At 42.6% G+C, this 23,964-nt stretch overlaps 1 protein-coding gene and 1 long non-coding RNA gene across 3 annotated transcripts in view; one reads left to right on the forward strand and one right to left on the reverse strand.

The window, feature by feature from the left end:
• LOC148147458 (uncharacterized) overlaps positions 1 to 3,829 on the reverse strand; it is a 54,111-nt gene extending 50,282 nt beyond the window's left edge. The window contains exon 1 of the long non-coding RNA XR_015759689.1: positions 3,446 to 3,829. This is a non-coding gene — a long non-coding RNA (uncharacterized LOC148147458). The remainder of the gene's footprint in view (positions 1 to 3,445) is intronic.
• Positions 2,474 to 23,964, forward strand: part of diaph1 (diaphanous related formin 1) — a 359,024-nt gene continuing 337,533 nt past the window's right edge. Inside the window, exon 1 of one of the 2 annotated variants that reach the window (XM_087995081.1) lies at positions 2,474 to 2,998. In XM_087995081.1, the coding sequence (XP_087851207.1) occupies positions 2,900 to 2,998 (99 nt within the window). In that variant the 5' untranslated portion in view covers positions 2,474 to 2,899. The remainder of the gene's footprint in view (positions 2,999 to 23,964) is intronic. The other variant, XM_087995082.1, reaches the window with a different exon arrangement.

Genomic DNA, 23,964 nt, shown 5'->3' on the forward strand with positions numbered 1-23,964 from the left:
GATACAAAAGCTTAAACATACATATCTTCTGCCTGATGGAAGAGGTTGGAGGATATTATAACCGGGTTGGGAGAGGTCATTGATGATGTTGGTTACCTTTCTGAGGCATTGAGAAGTGTAGATAGAGTCACTGGATGAAAGCTTCGCTTGCGTGATGGTCTGGGCTGTGTTCACCACTCACTGTAGTTTCTTACAGTCCTGGACAATGCAGTTGCAACACCAAGCCTTGATACATCTAGATAGAATGCATTCTATGGTGCATCTATAAAAGTTGGTGCGAGTCCTTGTGATGAGTTGGTGAGATTTGTTTCCATAAAGTAACAACAAAATAAATTTAATCTGAATAATTTTAAAAATGAGAAAAAACAGAAGCTGATAGTTACAAGTGGTGAACCTGGACTCACTGGGATCGTTGTGGGGGGAGGAGGGGGGCTTCTTCAGGGTGGGCATCCTTGCGGGGGGATTCGCAGTGGGTTGAGATCGGCTGGGGGAGGGTGGGGACTGCGGATGCTGGAGACCAGAGTTGAAAAGTGTGGTGCCCGCTTGGCATACCAGCCTCATTCCTGAAGAAGGGCTTATGCCCGAAACGTCGATTCTCCTGCTCCTCGGATGCTGCCTGACCTGCTGCACTTTTCCAGCACCACACTTTTCGGCTCTGGTCTCCGGCGTCATCCAGTGACTCCATCTACACTTCTCAATGCCTCAGAAAGGTAACCAACATCATCAATGACCTCTCCCAACCCGGTTATAATATCCTCCAACCTCTTCCATCAGGCAGAAGATATGTATGTTTAAGCTTTTGTATCAATAGCCTCAAGAACAGTGCCTTCCCCGCTGTTATTAGAATTATGAATGGACCTCTCAGATTTCAAATCTAATGTTGATCTTGCTTTTATGCACCTTCTTTGCAGCCTTTCTCCTGGTTGGCCTTGGCCTGCTGCGGGTCCTCTTGCGGGAATGCCTGTCTTGGGGGAGCTCTCCTCCTCCCTCTGCAGGGGTCTCTCTCACTGCGCCCCGCAGGTCATCTGGCCCTCCAACCGCGCGGGGTGGGTGTGGATTTCTCCGGCTTCCTCATTTCCCCTCCCCCCTCCTTGTCTTGGTCCCGGCCCCTGGATTCAGCACCGCCCTCTTGACCTGCAATCTTCTTCCTAGCCTCTCCGCCACCACCCCCTCTCCAGCCTATCAACCTCACCTCCTTCCAGCGCCCTCCCCCAATTTCCTCCCCACCCTTCCTTTTGTCTCTGCCCGCTTGGCACACCAGCCTCGTTCCTGGAGAGGGGCTTGTGCCCGAAACGTCGATTCTCCTGTTCCTTGGATGCTGCCTGACCTGCTGCGCTTTTCCAGCAACACATTTTCTACCCTTTTAAACTGCCTTGCGAATTATTTGAAGGGTGAAAGGTGATTAAAACAAAGTCAGAAGTCATGTGATACCAGGTTATAGCCCAACAGGTTGTTTTGAAATCACAAACTTCATTGCCTGACAAAGTAGCAGCCCTCCAAAAGCTTGTGATTTCAGTAAACCTGTTGGACTAAAATAAAAATCAAAAGAACTACAGATGTGGTAAATCAGAAATAAAAACAGAAATTGCTGGAAATGTTCAGTAGGACTGGCAGCATCTGTGCAGAGAAATCAAGAGTTAACATTTCAGGTGATCCTACCTTAGAACAGTTTCACTGGACCTATAACATGAACTCTGATTTCTCTTCACAGATGCTGCCAGTCCAGATAAGCTTTCTGTTTTTGTTTGTGTTGGACTGTAACCTAGTGTCTATGTCCACCCCAGTCCAGCACTGGCACCTCCACATCAAACTAAAACAAAAACTGACACGATGGAGGGGGGATAACAGAGTAGACAGGGAAGTGAAGAAGGATTTTGGTACACTGGTCTTCATCAATCAGGGCATTGAGTATAAAAGTTGGGAAATTATGTTGCAGTTGTACAAGGCATTGGTGAGGCCGCACTTGGAGTATTGTGTTCAGTTTTGGTCACCTTGCTAGAGGAAGGATGTTATTAAACTGGAAAGAGGGCAGAAGAAATTTACAAGGCTGTTGCCAGGACTCAAGGGACTTCGTTTTAGCGAAAGGTTGGTCAAGCTAGGACTTTTTTCTTTAGAGCGTAGGAGACTGTGGGAGGAATCTGATAGAAGTGTATAAGATCATGAGAGGGTGAATGCACTCAGTCTTTTTCCAACTATTGGGGAATTGAGGACATCAGTTTAAGGTGAGAGGGGAAAGAATAAATGGGACCCTAAGGGGCAATTTATTTCACACAGAGGGTAGTACACATATGGATGGAGCTGCCAGTGGAAGTGGTTGGGCTGAATGGCCTAATTTCTGTTCCTGTGTGCTATTGTGTGCGTGAGTGCCCGCTGCAGGAGTGCAGCAGTGCCTTCCTGCCCTGTCCCGCTGGCCCCGCCCCCCTCCTGGGAGTGGGCGCTCACTGAGGGAGCAGCGTGTTCTTCCCGGGGGGGAAGGCAGGCGCTCGAGCGTCCCTCTCACACACACGAACAAACATCTACAATATTAATACACAATATCTCACCTCCCCTTCCAAGAAGGAAGCGGCATGTCATTAGTATCTCGAAATAAAAGGGTTACGTGAGGCGAGGGAGGGACTCCCCACACAGCGGGCTCGAGTGGGAACCGCAGCCGGCAGCCTGCGCCTAGGCCCCGGGCTCCGGAGGACAGCCCTTCAGCGCTCGCCGGGAGTGGGAGGGGTTTCGATAGAGAAGGACGGCAACAGTCCACAACACCCCTCCGCACTGGGAGAGCAGCCGAATGAGAGACGCCGATCCAACGTTAGAAACGGAAGGGGACTTATTTGAGAGGGAAAAAAAAATTAAATAAGTTCACCACAGGAAGATATATATATAAATAAATAAATAAATAAATAAAGCCATGGAGGGAAGGAATGAGGCTTCAGGTCCTTCCAGGGGGAAGGAGAAGTCTGGTAAGATGAAGAAAAGCCTGGAGGAAGGAGAAAAGAAAACCAAGTTTGTGAGTTATTTCGTTTGTCTTTTCTAATTTTGGGGGCGGGAGAGCAGTGAAGATTCTGGAAGGTTCCACCTTTGTCCGAGTTGTCCTCACCTGCCCGTGCAGGTAGTCGACAGGCCCCTCTCTCTCTCTTTCCCTCCCTCCTGAGCTGAAATAACCGCTGCTCCTGGATGGTCTCTCACCGATTGTGTGTGGGTGTGGGGGGGATTCTTTTGTTTTGTTTTGTTCAAACACTCTCTCAAGTCACGGCAATGCCTGCTTGCCCATGGTTTGCTTTATTTAAGCGCTCTGGCTCGCCTTTTTACAGACGAAGATGGGGGGGGGGGGGGGGGGAAGCTTTAGTTGAGTTGAGTTGATAATGTGCTGAAGGCAGCACTTCCCGCTTGCAGCAGGTTCGCCTTCTCGCTGCTGACACACTTTCTGCTCAGCCACCCCCCGCACAATTCTTACCAAACTCCGCAGCTCTCTCTCTCGTCCATTCCCATCGGGTCACGACAAACTTCTCCCTTTTAGCATGTTCTGTACTCTCAGGTTTCCATAGGACCAGGTCACTGCGTTGAATTTAAATTAACGAGCGAGGGTTGTTCTGTGTGTTAAGCGGCACCAAGAAGGGAAGTTTGAGTCTCGAAGTTCTCTCAAGCTTTATGGCTGTTCAGTACCAATTGCATAGTGCACACATGTGGTCCGACCAAATTTAAAAGGGACCGAAAGGCCATGGGTATTTTGAGTACTTTTTGTATGTTTAACAACAGACTTCAGATGTGAATTCCGGTGAGGCAGTCATGTGTGCTGAAGGTAGTGTTGTAACCAGTTGTTCGTTTCACTACATAGACATGTGGCCAGCTGTTTGTTCCGTTGAACACTGCACATATCGTGGGTCAGTGCTCGAAAGGCTTTTGCCCGAAATTTTCCTGCTACTCGGATGCAGCCTGACCTGCTGCGCATTTCCAGCTCTACCCTAGTCTTGACTGTCCTGTTTTATGCCTTTTACTCAGAACTGTCTACAAAACCAAATGTTTACGATTGATGTCTCACTTCACGTTTTGTCTAATGAAAAAAAATCCAAGGGTTGTTATATATGTTGTGTATATATGAAAAATTTTGCAACAAACTTTGCATTGCAATGATCCTGTTTCTTTTGAGGGGCTGCATTTTCACTTCATACCGCAGTCTCTAGTGTCCTCTTCCTCCAATTATTTTTCTCAAATCGTCTTTCATGATAATTATCTCTGGATGTAACTATCTTTGGGTGATAATGCTGGCACAATGAAAATGTTGCTGAGCTGGTTATCTAAAGATCCAAAGCTGGTTATCTGAAGAAGGGCTTATGCCCGAAACGTCGATTCTCCTGTTCCCTGGATGCTGCCTGACCTGCTGCGCTTTTCCAGCAACACATTTTCGTATCTAAAGATCCAGGCAAACACTTTGAGGACATGGTTCACATCCCTCACAGCAGCTGGTGGATTTAAACTTAAAGTCTGGAATTTGAAGCTGGTTTCATTCATAGTGACTGTGGAGTTATTGATTTGTAAAGACCCAGCTGGTTTACTAATATCCTTTTTGAGGAAGGAAATCTATCAGAGTTACCTGTTCTGGTCTACATGTGGAGAAAGTGAGGACTGCAGATGCTGGAGATCAGAGCTGAATTCAGCTCTGGTCTACATGTGGCTTGAGATACAAAGAAATGTTGAGTCTTGATAGACCATTTTCAAGAACCTTTGCGGGGGGCGGTGGGCAACAAATGTTAACCTTGTTAGCAATGCTCTCTTCTCATGAAAGCCTAAAAAAAAGCTATTTGTCGTATTGCTTCTTGTGGGCCGTTGGTTTGCATATTTTTTTTTAAAATAAATGTCGCCAGTGTTGGCTGTGTTTCAGAATAAATTGTTATGCAGCCATTTAAGACTGAACATGTAAAATAAATTCAAGTCTTTGTTCGTGGAAAGCTAGTTGGGTCACCTGGGAAGTATTTCCCTTGTTACAGGAGTGACTGAACTTAAAATTGTTTGTTTATTTAATTCAAAGTACTGTACGGAATCCAGATGTTGTGAAAAATGCTGTACAAGTCTTGTGTATGCTATGTTTGTAACTTCATTTTGCAGTTTTGGAGTCATGGAAACAGACCATTTGGTCCAACTTGTCCATGCCAACCAGTTTGTCCGAAATTAATCTCGTCCCATTTGCCAGCATTTGGCCCATATCCCTCTAAAACCTTATTATTCATGTACCCATCCACATGCCTTTTAAATGTTGTAATTGTACCGGCCTCCAGCACTTCCTCTGGCAGTTAATTCTGTGTGCATGTGTGCACACACCACCCATTGTGTGGAAAAGTTGCCCCTTAAGTCCATTTTAAATCCTCCTGCTCTCACCTTAATCCCATGCCCTCTAGGTTTGGACTCCCCTACCTTGGGGAAAAAAGACCTTGTCTATTTACCCCATCCATGCACCTCATGATATTATAAACCTCTATATTGTCACCTCTCAGTCTCCGATGCTTCAGGGAAAATAGCCCTGGCCTGTTCATTCTCCCTATACCTCCAACCTGGCCAACGTCTTTGTAAATCTTTTCTGAACCCTTTCAAGTTCCACAACATTCCTCCTTTAACAGGGAGACCAGAATTGAATGCAGTATTTCAAAAGTGGCCTAACTAATGTCCTGTACAGCCCAATATGGCATCTCAACTCCTGCCCAAAACATCGATTCTCCTGCTGTTCGGATGCTGCATGACCTACTGTGCTTTTCCAGCAACCCACACACTCAACTCCCAACTCCTATACTCCATGCCCTGACCAATAAAAGCAAGCATAACAAACGCCTTCTTCACTACCTTGCCTGCAACTCCACTTTCATTGAACCTGTATCCCAAGATCTTTTTGTTTAGCAACACTCCCCAGCACCCTACCATTAAGTATATAAGTCCTGCCCTGATTTGCCTTTCCAAAATGCAGCAACTCACATTTATCTAAATTAACTTCCATCTGTCACTCCTCGGCCTATTGGCCCATCTGTTCAAGATCTTATTGTCCTCTGAGGTAACCACCTTCATTGACCACCATGGCCCCAATTTTGGTGTCATCTACAAACTTAGTAACCATACCTCCTATATTCACATCCAGATCATTTATATGAATGACAAAAAGCAGTGGATCAAGTACTGATCCTTGTGGCACGCTATTGGTCACTGGCCTCTTTTCGCAAAGACCGTTCCCTCCGTGACTACCTGGTCAGGTCCACGCCTAAGTCCAATTCCTGATGAAGGGCTTTTGCCTGAATCGTCGATTTTCCTGCTCTTCGGATGCTGCCTGAACTGCTGTGCTTTTCTAGCACCACTCTAATCTGGAATCTGGTTTCCAGCATCTGCAGCCCTTGTTTTTACCTGGTCAGGTCCACGACCCCCCACCCCCCTTCCTGGCACCTTCCCCTGCCACCACAGGAATTGCAAAGCCCGCACCAATCAACCCCACCGCCCCCTGGCTGAACATTTCATCTTCCCCTTCCCACTCTGCCGAGGACATGCAGGTCCTGGGCCTCCTCCATCCCCACTCCCTCACCACCCGACGCTTAGAGGAAGAGCGCCTCATCTTCTGCCTCTGAACACTTCAACCCCAGAGCATCAATGTGGACTTTACCAGTTTCCTCACTTCCCCTCCCCCCCCCACCTTACCACAGTTCCAACCTGTCAGCTCAGCACCATCCTCGTGACCTGTCCTACCTGCCAATCTTCCTTCCCTCCTATCCGCTCGACCCTCCTCTCCGATCTATCATCTTCATCCTCACCTCCATCCACCAATTGCACTTTTGGTTACCTTCTCCCCAGCCCCCCTTTTCCCCCCTCCCTGCCTCATTCCTGATGAAGGGCTTTTGCCCGAAACGTCGATTTTCCTGCTCCTTGGATGCTGCCTGGCCTGCTAGGCCTTTCCAGCACCGCTGTAATCTAGACTCTGATCTCCAGCATCTGCAGTCCTCACTTTCGTCTAGTCCAAAATGCAGCCCTTCACCACCACCCCATCTCTCTCCTACCTTCAAGCTAATTTTATTTCCAAGTGGCTTTTTGGTTATTGATTTGTGCAGTTTTATAGTCAGTGATTCTTGAGGAATGTCCTTGTGAATGTCGTGCTTTAAAACATTGTGTACACTTGCGATTTTGCACCAATGAGGTACGTACAGCCATTGCCTTACGCAGCAACTGTAATTGTAAAGCAAATAATGCACTTCTCAGGTGATATTTTGAATGTAGTTTTATTAACTTCAGTGAAATAATTGCCCTTGGCAGTGGTACAAATGTTTGATTACTTAACTTATTTTGTATTCTTAGTTAATCTGTGCTTTGGGGATGATGAAACTGATTGGCAAGATGTCAAATGCAAGTGTAGTTTATTAGTTTTAAGTATAACTTGAACTGTAAATTTTTTGGCTACAAAAGTGGTAGCTAAATTGATTTTTGCACCGAGTGATGCAGCATTGCTTTTTTTCTTTTGCGTGTTGAAATAATAAATTAAATGAGATTGGATGCTTGAAGCAGTCACGTATGTCAAATACTAAAAAATGCTGAGATCAGTGCTACATTTAACATTATTTTGCATGCAGGTTAATGAAGCAGGCTCAATAGAGTATAAAATAAATTATCTTTTGAAACTAAAGTAAATACTTGGTAACAATGACTAAATAGACATCTCTTTCAAAGAGCAGATAGCGCTTAATCGACTGAATTTTCCAAGTTGATAGTTTTCTCAGTACCTTTTTCCTCTAGGTCTGTTGGGAGCATGATTCTGCCCAAGGGTCCTTTACAAATTTTAATCTTAATGCTCATTTCAAGTTTAAGAGCTTACTAGTCTTCCATTATAAACAAACAATGCTGATCTTGCAAATTTGACTTTTCTCCATGTACACTCTCTCTGAACCCAATCGCAAATCTTGGGGTAATTTAGATCCTGAACAGGGATATGTAACAAGCAAAAAAATAAGAAAATGATGTAAACACTGGCATGTCTGGTGGCACTCAAATCCTGCCATGGCAGATGGTGGAATACAAGTAATAAAAACCTGGAATGAAGATTCTAATAATGACCATGAAACCCTACTCGATTGTTAGGAAAAAATCCATCTGGTTCAATAATGTCCTTTAGAGAAAGTAATCTGACGTCCTTACCTGGTCTGACCTCCATGTGGCTCCAGCAATGTGATTGTTCTTAAACTGCTGTCTGGGCATTTAGAGATAGGCAATGAATGCTTGCCTGCACAATGCTGCCCATATATGTAATAAATGAAAAAAATTTTTTTAAAAAGTGACTTACAGCAGTTGCGTTTTGTAGCTGAAATTTTTCTATATCTGCATAAGGTCCACAGTTTATTTAGACCTGATCATAAGCAGGGTGAATTAAGCATATTGTGAACCATGTTGGGATGTACTGAATAATGATTATTTGGAGAAACATCAATGTTTTAGTGCTGTTTGCCATATTTACAAATATGTCCCCAAGAAATATGCCTCTTAAAGTGCAAAATCGGTAAATTGTTCACAAAGTGCTTGTGAAATAGCTATGGTATAACACCATCCTTAATATTATTTCTTCACTTGGTCTTGCTACTGATTTGTATGTGTAGGTGATTTTGTTTTGATTCTGTATAATGTTACATTTTTGCTGCTTTCTTATTCATTCCTCCTCGGTGTATGTGCATCACTGGGAAAGTCAACAATCTGTGATTGCCCTCGAGTGGTTGGTGGTGAGTCCCAAGTTGCCCTTGGTACTTAAGAGGGCAATTGTTAGTTGGCAACATTGCTGTGAATCCAGAGTCACATGTAGACTCTCTAAGGTCAGTGGGTTTCTTCCTTGAAGGACATTAGTAAATCTGATGTGTTTTCACAACAATCCAGTAGTTTCATGACGATTGTTTATGAGAACAGCATTTTATTCCAGATTTATGAATTGAATTTAAGCTTCTCATTCAGCTGCTGCAGTGAGGTTTGAACTCTCGTCTTCAGATTGTTAGTCCAGTCCTCTGGATTTACTAGTTAGGTAATTTTATCATGATATTTCTTTTCCTATCCTTGCGATGTTGATTTAAGTTTAAGCCACATTTTCAGCTATGTATAGACCAGCAAGTGTTTACCTTCATTGGAAGAGGAAGTGAGCATAAACTTTGAGATCAAATTGGCAACAGGTTCAGAATCAAGATGGCCCTCTGAATAACATTGTATGTAAATTGGGTAGCGTAGCTCCTTATTAGAAACTGAAGGGAGCTGCATTGGGGGAAAATTAGTGATCCTTCCGTAGCTGAAGGGAAATGTGCTAATTTGTAGCATAGTCCTAGGTGAATTCTGTATAAAGCTTAATTCAATTTCTCAATTCTTTTGAGCACTTGGCAGACCTTTGGCCTTAATATCAATTTTAATAATTTGAGCTCTTAACTATTAACTTTAATTTTACAAAAAAAGAACTGTGGATGTTGGAAATCTGAAACAAAAACAAATTGCTGGAGAAACTTAGCAGGTCGGGTAGGATCTGTGAGGGGGGGGTAAAAAGCAGAATAAACCTTCAGGTCCAGTGACCTGCTGAGTTACTCCAGCAATTTTTGTTTTAACATTACCCTTTGCTAGTGACCGAAGAATGGGTGTGCCTGTGTTTGTGGTCATGGAGGAGGATAGAATAGGTGTTTTTTGGGGAGGAAACCTGTCATCATCACAGTTCTGCACTGCAGCATCATCGTCCCTGAATTCCTATGTCGCTGCTCTGCTTTGTTAGTTTTTTTTTTGTGCTTTTTATTTCCCATTTCAGCTCTGTCACTTGGTATTGATTTACAAGCTCTTTAATCTTGTAATTTTTTACACCTGTTTTCTTTGATTAAACCTCCTTTTGCCATTCAGTGCATGTCCTTTCTGCTGTTTAAACACGTCCTTTTCTCCATCAAGCCATTTTATTTTGTTTTTTTTCCCCTGTGTGTGGTGTTTGCACACGTTATCTTGCCAAGTGCTGTGTGATCTGCTGACTTTCCAGAGTTCCAAGTTCCTGGAGAAGCCTAACATTGCAGTGTTAGTAGGCTGCAACAAAGCTGTTGTACACGTGTACGCTTGATTCTTAAGCCTTGATCTTGTCATTTCTGCCTTAATACGCTGAATTTCTGTGAATTATGGGGTGAGATGCTTAGAACTTGCTTTGGAGGCTCAATGTTTTTTCAGGATTCTTGATTCGGAAAGTGAAGAACTGAGTTGAGAGTTCCACTTCAGGAAAATGGTACTGAATCAGGCAACTTGCTATTCTATAATGTTAAAAGAAATAACTAGCATTTACATTATGCACTTTAGTACCTCAGGGCCTCCCGTACAGGTCATGATATTGTCACTGTTGTGATGTAGGAAAAGTGGCATCTAATTTGAAGAATTGAATTGAAGAAGAATTGAATCCTTTATTGTCATGTGTATTCAGTATAATATACAGTGAAAAGTTTATACCTTCGCCATGTATCTGTGCCATTCTCATTAACTTAAAGAAAGATAACGAGAGTTCAACCTTTCCTTCGCTGCCACCCGCCATGTGGATGTCAGAGTGGATGCTGGGCTGCACCAGCCTGGGCCATGTGGCTGCCCCAGGATCCCACTCCAGGCTTCAGAGGCCACCGACTCTGTAGCTATGCTGTCTGTGAAAATACTGCAGCTCTGAGCCCCATCAAAGCTGCCTTCCTACCAAAGAGCTCACATTAGAAGGTAGTTTAATGAAAACTAAAAGAACTGAGGGAAAAAAGTTGGATGAAGCGGACAAGCCCTGGCAATGGAGCCTGGATGCTGCCTACTTTGCTGCTGCCATCTGGTTTGTGAAACTTGGTGCACACAAGAAGGGATGAAATGACCAGGTAATTTGTTTCCATGATGTTAGTTGAAGAATAAAGTTTGCTCAGGACTATGAGACAAATTCCCACTCCTGTTTTAAATCTTGCTGCGGGACCTTTATGTCTATTTTTGGATATTTACTGTCGATCCAAAGAGTTGCAGCTCTTGACAGTAAACTGTTCCCTCAGTACTATCAGCCTAGATTTTCCTTCCTTAAATGAGACTTGAACCCTTATCCTTAAGAGAGAGTGCAACCGCTGAACTTGGCACCATTTATAGGAAGGAGAGAAAATCTGTTGTAATCATGAAACACATTTTGCAACAAGCTCTTCATGGTGATGTCATTGTTGATGAGAAATTGGTTTTTCTTCTGCAGCACCTAGGTGAAATAAAGTTCTCAAAGGTCCTTCGAGTGGTGACTGGGGACATGGGAAAGGTGTCTTCCTTTTGGCTGCACTAAAACAGCAGAGCATTGTTCAACAGTAAAGCATTTCAGCATTAGCAGCGTTCTTTCAGAATCTGTATCACAAAGGAAATGTGAATGACACCTCAGTAGTTTTACCTGTTGCTTTGCAGTGTCAATGTGTTGAAAGAGGGCGAACCTGATATACTACAGAATTAGAGTGAAATTGAGCTGTGACATTAGCAGATATATCATGAGTTTACTTACGAAGTTATTGTCTGTTTTAAATGGAGTCTTTTTTTTTATTTGAAATCTAACACCCTTCATTTTCGATTGCCTGCCTCTGACACACCACCAGAATAAAGCAAATCAAAATCATGAGTAGCATTTTCCATAATTGAGCTTGTGCATTATTTCCTTGACTAGCAACAAGGATAACTCGGGGATAGCAACGGGGTGTCTTGGTGGCTCAGTGGTTAGCACTGCTGCCTCACAGTGCCAGGGATCCAGGTTCCAGTCCACCCTCAGGTGACTCTCTATGTGGAGTTTGCATATTACTCCTGCGTCTGCATGGGTTCCTCAAGGTGCTCTGGTTTCCTCCTACAGTCTAAAGAAGTGCAGGTTAGAGTGGATTAGCCATGCTAAATTGTCACATAGTTGTTCAGGGATGTTAGCCATGGGAGGTGCCAGATTATACAGTAGTGTGTATGTGGGGGGGGGAAGATATAATCTTCAGGTTGGTGTGGACTTAATGGGCTGAATTGCATGCTTCTATACTGTGTAGGGATTCTATGAATGTCAGCCTAAGCTATGGGACTCTGAGGTTAAGTCGGTGCCACTTGTCAGGTCTATTATGAGACCATAGAAAAGAATATAGCTGTGGCATGGTGGCTCAGTGGTTAGCACTGCTCCCTCATAGTGCCATGGATCTGGGTTCGATTCCCACCTTGGGCGACCCTCTGTGTGGGTTTCCTCCCACGATCCAAGGGTGTACAGGTCAGGTGAATTTGCTCTGCTAAATTGCTCATAGTGTTAGGTGTATTAGTTGGGGTAAATATAGGGTGGGGGAATTGGTTACTCTTCAGAGGGGCTGTGTGGACTTGTTGGGCTGAATGGCCTGTTTCCATACGGTATGGGTGGCTCAGTGGTTAGCACTGCTGCCTCACAACACCAGAGTCCCAGGTTTGATTTCAGCCTCTGGCTACTGTCTGTGTGGAGTTTGCACCAGTGTCTGCGTGGGTTTCCTCTGGGTGCTCCGATTTCCTCCCACAGTCCAAAGATGTGCAGGTCAGGTGAATTGGCCATACTCAATTGCCCATAGTGCTAGATGCATTAGTCAGGGGGAAATGGCTATGAGTGGGTTACTCTTCAGAGGGTCAGCGTGGACTGGTTGGGCCGAAGGGCCTGTTTCTACAGTATAGGGAATCTAATCTAATCGCACTTCCCAACTCTTATTTTTCTTTCCCCCAGTTTGCTGAATATTCCATAAGTTTTAATAGATTCCTCAATCAGCTGCATTCTATTTGATGCAGTGGCTAGCATTCATGCCTCTGAGCTTATGACTCAGGTTCAAGTCCAAGTCTATATAGCCAAGGCTGGTGTGTTTGTAGCCAAACATGGTGATTACCAAACCTGCAAGTCCTTCCAATGTGGCTAACATAGATGGTAATAGTGCAAGAGTCTCCTGGTCAGTTATGCTTGATTGAAGTGGCGCTCATAAAGCTGTAACCTCTGGCTTTAAGTTTGTGACCTGTTTCAAGATAATGAGCGACTCCGAACAGGCTCAGCATGTGATTTGTCTCCCTCTGGCATCTTCTAATGCAGAAAATTATCAAAGTTTGATTCTCCATTCTACTGTTTCAGCAATTTCTTGCTGCTTTTCAGTGGATCGGAAAGTAAATAGATTACCAACAAACTGGGCATCTCTATGTGTGGTTCTAGGTATTAGCATGCTGAATGGCATCATTTGGTTAAACAAGTCTTTAATATGCAGAATTGGTATGAGCTACCTCTGCTATATTAAAAGCTGATGATAATTACCAAATGTATATCCTAGTATAGAATTGTATTTGATTCTGGTTCTATGGGTCTAAAACTTGAGGGCGTTTGTAGGCCATAGCTGATTAGTGTTGCACTGAATGACATTATTTCTGGTCAAACTTGATTTTCAGCATTGCAGAATAGCTGATTGTTCAGTTACGTGGAGCGATAACCTTTTGTAGAACGCTGCACGTACGACTTATTGGCTTTGAATGCTGCACTTTCTTTACTGTTAAATTTGAAATGATTTCCCCTACTCCACTCTGTCTTTCTCCCTTCCAATCTAACTATCATCACCCTCCTTTTCAGAAATTCTAACTGTTAACTGAGTTTGGAGAGTTAACGAGGCAGTAGATTAGATTACTTAGTGTGGAAACAGGCCCTTCGGCCCAACAAGTCCACACTGACCCTCCGAAGAGCAACTCCCCCAGATCCGTTCCCCTACATTTACCCCTTCACCTAACACTACTGGCAATTTAGCATGGCCAATTCACCTAACCCCCACATCTTTGGACTGTGGGAGGAAACCAGAGCACCCGGAGGAAACCCATGCAGACACTGGGAGAATGTGCAAATTCCACACAGACAGTTGCCCAAGGCAGGAATTGAACCCGGGTCTCTGGTGCTGTGAGGCAGCAATGCTAACCACTGTGCCACCTACTAATGTACACATTACATCAGTGTGTTACACATTACAGAGTTGTACCATCCTCCTTAAGTGGATTTCATCATTTAAACCATGTTATTCAGATTTCTTGTCTCTGGTTCTCGCTGAAATCAAACTCACAAATGGCATGCTCTGTAATAATGCCTGTGGTGTGTTATTTCTTTGATCATCAGTCCATCCTCCTTTACTCGACTGCTCCATTTGCTGGAAAGTGATTGGCTGTCCTGTCGCTTGATTGTTAGTGTTTTCTCTTTCTGTCTTTGCATCACCTCAGAAAGCCTCCTAAATAAAGAAATTTAATCACCCTGTTCAGACATATTATGACATACCTTTTGGAGAAAGTACAACTTGAACCCAGGCCTTTGGCCTAGAGCTAAGGGTGCTGCCATTCCACTGCAAGAACCTTTCTAAAATAAGTCCTTGATTTGGAAAACTGTTGCATCACTTCTTCTCTACTTGCGCCTTCTTGAACTACAGTTAAAGCAAAAACAATTATTCTCCCACGAGATTTTAAGTTTCGGACGAATGAGAACTGCACTACTAGATGGTTTTTGTAAGAAAGAAATGTGTACATCACAGAATTACAGAAGTGTTATGCACGGATGTAGGCTATTCAATCCATTGGAAAACCAGCGCAAATACAACCAGTGCAAATGACCCTGTGCCATCCTTAGACAAGTTCCTATTTTAATAATTATCTTGTCATTTGAAGGTAGCTTTGATGGGGAAAACAAGTCACCACTTACGTAGTGACCTTCAGTAAGATTAAAGATGCTTGCTCGTTCTGTGTGAGTTAATACTTTGTTCCTAAGGGAGTGGACATCTTGTCGGACAATTAATATTGTAGTATCAGTATTGAATTCTCATTACAGGAATAAGCAGTAGGGACTGGAGAAGGTTAGTGCAATCAACTCCCATGAGTCGAAAATGGGGCTGGAAAGAGACTGAGATTACTTTATGACAGATAGCAGTGGCAATGGTATTGGCTAGCCATTTTGGAAGTCGGTTGATGTCACCTGAAACGTAATTTCTGTTTTTCCCCTCAAGCTTTTCAGGCAGTTTCTGCTTTTCAACTTCAATTTGAGCATCATTAATAAATGCTTTTTGATTTTGGAATTTGCCTATTCTGGAGTAGAGACAGTCCACTCAAAACAGTGGGACAACAGAAAGTGAAAGTTAACAAGGGACTGGATCGAAGTGAGATGGAGCAGGACGTAGGAAAATTATTTTGAGTGAGAGATGTGAGCTACCTATAGGGGAAAAACATAATATGATTGTAATGTCCATGGTGCAGAATAGGTTTAGATCAATTTCTGTTATTCCAATTTGTTTTACATCTCCAGTGCTGAAGCGAATTTGCGCTCAGTTTCTCAGTTTCTATCAACTGAACAGGCTTTTTTTTTATTTGAACCATGATAATGGTGTTCAACGGACTGTTCTGTAGTGTGACCATGTGCACAATTTCTGCACAATGATTGGATTGCATTCAAATAGGAAATCCAAGTTCAGATTTTTTTCATTTCCTTGTTTCAGCTTAGTCGTGCTCAGGATAGTTGCTGGAAAAATATTATGATACAATCCATCGCAGGAACAGGCCTTCGGGGTCCTGAAGAAGGGTTACACCTGAAACGTTGACTTCCCCTTCACCTGATGCTGCCTGTCTTGCTGTGTTCTTCCAACTGCCTGCTTGTCTATCTTTGACCTACCGAGACTGCATCGATTCCTAATCCCGATTTCAACCTGCTACTTATTGCCCACAAGTGATTCCTAACCCTCTGTTCATCTCCTGTGCCCATGTCTATCAAGATATGCCTTAAATGTTAGTAATGTGTCTGCTTCCATCACCCCCACTGGCAGTGTGTTCCAGGCATCCACCGTCTGTGAAAAGTTTTTTTCCATGCTTGTCCCCTTAACTTTCCCTCTCTCACCATGAACCTATGCCCTGTGGTAACTGACCTCTCCACCCTGGGGTAAAGGCTTCTGACTACCCATCCTCTCTATGCTTGCCATTTTATAGACCTCTATCAGGTCACCCTCAGCCTCTGGCATTCCAATGGAAACAATCCATGTTTATCCAACCTCTTTTCATAACTAAAACACTGGTTTTGGTTAAGAAAAACGAGGAAGCATATGTCCGGTATAGGCAGGATAGATCGAATGAATCCTTCGAAGAGTATAAAGGCAGTAGGAGTATTCTTAAGAGAGAAATCAAGAGGGCAAAAAGGGGACATGAGATAGCTATGGCTAATAGAGTTAAGGAGAATGCAAAGGGTTTTTACAAATACATTAAGGACAAAAGGGTAACTAGAGAGAGAATAGGGCCCCACAAAGATCAGCAAGGCAGCCTTCGGTTGGAGCCACAGGAGATGGGGGAGATACTAAACGAGTATTTTGCACCAGTGTTTACTTTTGAAAAGGACATGGAAGGTAAAGAATGTAGGGAAATAGATGGTGACATTGAAAAAATGTCCAGATTACAGAGGAGGAAGTGCTGGATGTCTTGAAAGCATAAAGGTGGATAAACCCCCAGGACCTGATCAGGTGTACCCGAGAACTCTGTGGGAAGCGAGGGTAATCATAGGTGAGGTTCTGGAAGACTAGAGGTTGGCTAACGTGGTGCCACTGTTTAAGAAAAGGTGGTAAGGACAAGCCAGGGAACTGTAGACCAGTGAGGCTGATGTCAGTGGTGGGCAAGTTGTTGGAGGGAATCCTGAGAGACAGGATGTACATGTATTTGGAAAGGCAAGGACTGATTCAGGATAGTCAACATGGTTTTATGCGTGGGAAATCATGTCTCTCAAACTTGATTGAGTTTTATTGAAGAAGTAACAAAGAGGCTTGATGAGGGCAGAGCGGTAGATGTGATCTATATGAACTTCAGTAAGGCATTCGACAAGGTTCCCCATGGGAGACTGGTGAGCAAGGTTAGATCTCATGGAATACAGGGAGAACTCGCAATTTGGATACAGAACTGGCTGAAAGGTAGAAGACAGAGGGTGGTGGTGGAGGGTTGTTTTTCAGACTGGAGGCTTGTGACCAGTGGAGTGCCACAAGGATTGGTGCTGGGCCCACTACTTTTCATCATTGATATAAATGATTTGGATGTGAGCATAACAGATATAGTTAGTAAGTTTGCAGATGATACCAAAATTCGAGGTGTAGTAGACAGCGAAGAAGGTTACCTCAGATTACAATGCGACCTTGACTAGATGGGCCAATGGGCTGAGAAGTGGCAGATGAGTTTAATTCAAATAAATGTGAAGTGCAGCATTTTGGGAAAGCAAATCTCAGCAAGACTTATACACTTAATGGGAAGGTCCTAGGGAGTGTTGCTGAACAAAGAGACCTTGGAATGCAGGTTCATAGCTTCTTGAAAGTGGAGTCGCAGGTAGATAGGATGGTGAAGAAGGTGTTTGGTATGCTTTCCTTTATTGGTCAGAGTATTGAGTACAGGAGTTGGGAGGTCATGTTGCGGCTGTACAGGACATTGGTTAGGCCACTGTTGGTATACTGCGTGCCATTCTGGTCTCCTTCCTATCGGAAAGATGTTGTGAAACTTGAAAGGGTTCAGAAAAGATTTACAAGGATGTTGCCAGGATTGGAGGATTTGAGCTATCGGGAAACGTTGAATAAGCTAGGGCTGTTTTCCCTGGAGCATCTGAGGCTGAGACGTGTCCTTGTAGAGGTTTATAAAATCATGAGGGGTATGAATAGGATAAGTGGACAAAGTCTTTTCCCTGGGGTGGAGAGCCCAGAACTAGAGGGTTTAGGGTGAGGGGGGAAAAATATAAGCGACCTAGGGAGCAACTTTTTCACTCAGAGGGTGGGATGTGTGTGGAATGAGCTGCTAGAGGAAGTGGTGGAGGCTGGTACAATTGCAACATTTAAAAGGCATTTGGATGGGTATATGAATAGGAAGGGTTTGGAGTGATATGGGCCGGGTGCTGGCAAGTGGGACTAGATTGGGTTGGGATATCTGGTCAGCGTGGATGCGTTGGACCGAAGGATCTGTTTCCGTGCTGTATATTTCTCTGACTCCAGATCAGGCAACATCCTGGTAAACCTTCTCTGCGTCTCTACAAAGCACCCATGTCTGTCTGGCAGTGTAGTGAGTGGAACTGCATGCAATATTCCAAATGTTGTCTACTGAATTGAGATTTTCTCAATCAGTGCAAACTGTGCCTGAAATCAGGCACTTCCCTGATCTTGGATCAGAATAGAGCAAGTTGGAAACATTGTGTCTGCAAGAGAAACAGAGTGAACCTTTCGGGTTGATAACCATTTGTCAGTACAGATAGTTGTTACAGATGAGGAAATTACAAGCAAGTATAGGTGACTTGTACTCTGTACCACTAGTCTGTTTATTGATTTGGCAGCAGGTTGCAGTTAGCTACATGCTCCTATGCAAGAGATGAAGTTTAAAAAATAAACTTTCTCAGAATTGCTACTGTGCTGAATGAGTGCTTTTGAAATTGTATTTGCATTGGTTTTCGGAACATATTAATATAGTGCTAATCTTTTGCCCTATTCTGTAACCCTGCACACATTTTATTTAAATAATCATCCAATGCTATCTTGAATGCCTCAATTGAACCTGCTTCCACTGCCCTTCTAAGTAGTGCATTCCATACTCTAACTACTCGCTGTGTGAAAAACATTTTTAATGCTTCTAACTCTTCTCCTCTTGTCATTCCCATTTCCCAGAAAAACAGTCCCCCTTCTCTCTGGACTTTACACTAATGATAGGAGATAATAGGCATAGAGAGGGTGTTTGCTCGTGGGGCAATCTAGAGTGAGGGGTCATAATTTTGGAATAATGGGTAGCAGATTTAAAATGTGGTTAAGAAATGACTTTTTTTCAAAGCTTATGAATCTGAGATTCGTTATCCTAGAGTGTGATGAACGTCAAAATATTGAGTAGATTTAAGGAAGAGATAGACATATTTTTAATTAGTACTGTGTTGAAGAATGGCAGGATAGTGGATGGGAAGCAGAGATTAGATCAACCATGATTGTATGAAATGGGTGAGCAGGCCTGAGGGGCTGAATTACCTACACCTGTACCTAGTTATTGTGTTCTCCAATCTTTCCCCAGAACTGGAGTGTCTCATCTCTAGAACCATTCTCATAGACTAATTCTTCACCGTCTTCAATACATTCATATCATTTGTGTTTTGTGGCACTGAGAACTGTATTACATACTCCAGCTGAGGTCTAACCACTGTCTTAACTAAGTTCATCATAATCTCCCTTCTTTTGTACTCCATGCTACTATTTATGAAACCTGGAACACTATATTTTTTTACTAGCTCACTCTACCTGTCATACCACTTTGATTCAACTACGTGCATTTAAAGCCAGGCTTTTCTTCTCTTTCACACCCCTTTAGAATAGTAACTTTTATATTACATTTTCTCCACGTTCTTTGCACGAGAGTGCACAGCTCACATTTTTGTGCATTGAATTTCCTCTGCCACTTTTCTGCCCACATCACTAACATGTTAATGTCCTTTGCATTTCTACACAGTCCTCCTAATTTCTCTTCACTTTGTCATCAGCAAACTTTGAATTGGTCCCTTGCATACCAAATTCTAGATCATTTATAAATAATCAGGAAAAGGAAGGGTCCACATCTGACCACTGGGCAACCCCACTACAAACCTCCTTACAGCCCAAAACATACCCAATAATTAGCATTCCCCTTTTTTATCCTTCTGGCTATGTGGGCCACTGAGGGCCAACTTTGAGAAGTGCTGATATCAACCTCTGTGCATGGAACCTTGGAATGGTTGCATGTGCTTACAGTCATGTAGCTTAGGAGACAACATAGTTAAAAAACTATTATAATTTGCTTCCTATTCAGTGATAACGTCAATGTTATTTTTACTTTTATTCCATGAGCTTTGACCTTTTCTTCAGTCTGTGCGGCACTACATTGAGTGCCATTTGCATTCAGATTTGTCAATGGACTCATGCAGACAAATGAATCGGCAGCAAGAATTGGCCATTTAGACATTGAACAGTTCTGTCATTTGCTCATGGTTGATCTGATTCTGGCCTGCTTTCATGTCTAGCCTTGGAAACGTCACAAGTCATGTGAAAGGAAGCATAATGAGGAAAATTTGGAAGTAAGAGATATACATGATATTTATTTCGTTTGTCATCACGACTGAATTGCATTCTATTTTCTAAGTAGTTGAATAGTTTTATTTCCATTTCCTGTTCCTATGATCTGTTCATAAAATGTTAATCTGTATCAATCAGGATCATCAACTTGAAATGTTAACCTAGTAATTTCCTTCTCAGATGCTACCTTGCCAGCTGAGCATTTTTAGCATCATTGCACTGTAAATATTTCTGCTAATTGGTAGAAAAATAATAATACTGTATTTTAAGTCAAGAATGGTACAATATTTTGGCAATGAAAAATTGATCTCCGCTTTAGACCAGTGCAATTTCTCACGGCTGATTATTTTAATTTAATTCTTTGAAATCCATTATGTAAAGTATTAACTGTTAATTGGCGACTCAAGATCATAGTGTAGGAGCCATGCATAATTATAATCTGGAAATTGTTAGGATTTGGAAGGAAACAGTTTGATTTAAATTGTTAGCTAATAGGATTGGGGTTTAAGCTTTAAAGCTTGAGATAAGAGTTTGTTGTGAATCTGTGAAATAGCATGCAGCTAATGGTGAGAAGGTAACTTTTAGCTGCAAGCTTCACAGCCCCATATATCTAGGTGTTGGGGTCAGTAATTGTCAAAGTATACATAATTTACAGGTTTCTTTCCACAAACTGGGTGTGTTTATACAAAAACCCCTGCTATTTAAGCACACAAATTGGACCAGAGGAAGGGAGAGAAAAAGAAAGGTAATCCAACAAATAAAAAGAAATGCTGATCGAAGATTGGGAACAAGGTATCATAAGGGTGTGTCTTGCAATTAGGTGGCAATGGAGATGATCAGGGAAAGATTAGGCAGGTCCTCTCTCTTGTTGTGAACAATACAACAGGAGATCCTGTAACAATATATTTATGATCTTTAGTTGCTTAACATAGCTTCCAATCCAGTGCAGTGATTTGAAATTAGCCCTTTTTATTTGCAAAGTTGCTAAAGCTCCTCAAGTGGATAAAGCATAATGTTGTCAACAAGAAGTGACATCTTAAAAATCTGTTTGCTTCAAGCAGACAATGGATGTTGTCATTTCATTTAGTAATTTGCAGCGAGATAGAGATTTACCATTATCAAAAACAGCAACCTACATTTTTACTGAAAACAACAAATGCTGGAGATCACAGCTGGTGAGAGAGCAATCTAACATTTCAAGTCTAGAAGAGTCTTCAGAGCTCTGATGCAGTAATTTGAACCTGTGTTTTACATAGTTTTAATAAGTATTGCAAAGCACTTTACAATGGAAAGATGCTGAGTAATGATAAGGGTTAGGAGAATGGGAAACTGAGTTAGGCACTGGCTTGTGAGTTCAATTTGAGATCAGACTACTTATAGTAAAATTTCTGAAGTCTACCAGTTGTAAGAAATTTGGGTGTTTGCATGTAAGGGCAGCATGGTGACTCACAGCATCAGGGGCCTGGGTTTGATTGTATGGAGTTTGTGCACACTCTGTGTCTGTGTGGGTTTCCTCCCACAGACCAGAAATTTGCAGGTTAGGTGAATTGGCCATGCTAAGTTGCCCATACTACCCAGGGATGTATAGGCTATGTGGATTAGCCGTGGGAAATGCAGGGTTACAGAGATGGTGTAGGAAGGGATGGGTCTGAGTGGGATGTTCTTCAGAGGGCCAGTGTGGACCTAATGGGCCTTTATTCCTGATGAAGGGCTTTTGCCTGAAACGTCGATTTTACTGCTCCTCGGATGCTGCCTGAACTGCTGTGCTCTTCCAGCACCACTAATGCAGAATCTGGTTTCCAGCATCTGCAGTCATTGTTTTTACCTACCTTAATGGACCGAATGGCCTGTTTCCACACTCTGGGGATTCTATGATTTGTACTTGTATAGTATATAACTAATTATTAAAATGTGATCGTGGGAGGTTCACTTCTGTTGGGATGGAGGTCTTTTAGGGTGAAATACTTCACACCTGGCTGTGTTGCACATGACCCGGGATAGGAAAAAAAGCATTTTAAATAATAACCCTTGCCTTGAATCCAGAAGAAATTGGCAAAGATGTTCAAAGGCGTGGTTCATAGACGTTTGAGGAGAACTTTTAATGGTTGGGAATGAAGAAGTAGGACTGAGATTTACCAAGCCATTAAACCTGTCCTTTGTTGACTCCTAGAGTTATGTATTACTGCAATTGGACCGTCTATTTAGCTTAATTTTTACAGTGGATGTGAGCAGTGGCAATAATAGAACAAGCTAGGTTAAAGGTAAATCCAGATGCAATTGTAGCAAAATGGCAATTTCTACACTAAATCAGCATAGACCATGAGATCTATCTTATGGAATGCAACCCTTATGAAAGGATTATTTTAAACTCAATTGACAAACTGCAAAGTATGAAATCAATTCGTGAAATTCAGCAAAATGTAACTATGCGAATGGTTTCGACTCATTATTAATTTGTTGAGATTTTAAGTATAATAAGATTTGACATTCTGAATATACAATCATTATTACTGGGGCAGTATTTGACAACTTTTTTTTTCTAAATGTTCCAGTAGAACAAACCTGGCTTGTTGTAGGTTATGATGTATTTATAAATGAGATTTAACATTTGGAGAAATGGCATGGTATCGTTTTATGGTTACTGATCCACATAACACTTCATATTTCTACCTTATATCCTTAAAACTGTTGCCCCTGTCCTGGACACCGTGGTGATCTGTAACATTTTACCTTGTCTAGTCCTGTTAGGATTTTATAGGTTTCTATGAGATTCCCCCACCCTTATTCCATGAGACTGCAGTGAATATTGTCCTAATTTATTCAATCCCTCATGCCTTCTAGGAATCAGTCTGGTAAACTTTTTGTTGCACCCTTTCCATAGCCAGAACATCCTTCCTCTGATAAAGAGACCAAAGTTGTACAAAGTACACCAGGCGTTGTCTCACAAGACCCTGCATAATTGCAGCAAGGCATCCCTGCTCCAGCACTCAAATGCTCTCACTATGACAGTAAACATACCATTTGCCTTCTTTGCCAAAAGCAACAGTGAATGTCCAGGTCTTGTTGCACCAGCTCCTTCCTAATCTATCCCCATTTGAGTTGATAATCTGCTTTCCCGTTTTTATTCCCAAAGTGGATAATCTCACATTTATTCACATTATCCTTCATCTATCATGCATTTGATAATCCAACTTGGCCAAATCACACTAAAGCATCTCACAGTTCACCTTCTTCCCCAGCTTTGTTTCGTTTGCAAGTTTGGAGATATTACACTTAGTTCTGTTCTGTAAATCATTAATCTATATTGTGAATAGCTGGGGTCCAAGCAGTGATCCCTCCACTTGTCACTGCTTGCTGCTTAGAAAAAGTCCTGGGATAATTCCTAAAACACATATGGACCAAATATTGAACTACAGAATCAATCATCCCAACACCCACAAATGAAGCTGCATTAGAACATTATTTCAACGAGCCATCACCCGCACTGCAGCACAGTAGAACTATGAAGAGTTGAAGAAAACTACCTAGATAGCATATTCAAAAAGAACGGGCACCCAAAGAATACAGTCCATTGATTTCTCAGCTTCAAACCCAAACAAGCAGATAAAACACACCCAGAAACCCTAGCCACTCTCCCCTACATCAAAGACATCTCGGAAATGGCTGCCAGACTACTCCGACCTCTTGACCACAAACGCACCAACACACTAAACAGCAACTAATGAACTTGAAAAATCCTATACAGACAACAAGCAAAACGAATGTCATTTACAAAATACCTTCCAAGGACTGTAACAAGCACTACATCGGACAAATAGGCAGAAAATCAGCCAGCAGGATACATGAACATCAACTAGCCCCAAAAAGACATGACCCACTGTCACTGGTGTCCCTTCATAGAGATGAG

This window comes from Chiloscyllium plagiosum, unplaced genomic scaffold (genome assembly GCF_037043375.1).
Source record: "Chiloscyllium plagiosum isolate Xiang-an unplaced genomic scaffold, Cpla_swu_hap1 HiC_scaffold_16, whole genome shotgun sequence".
Taxonomy (NCBI): Eukaryota; Metazoa; Chordata; class Chondrichthyes; order Orectolobiformes; family Hemiscylliidae; genus Chiloscyllium; species Chiloscyllium plagiosum.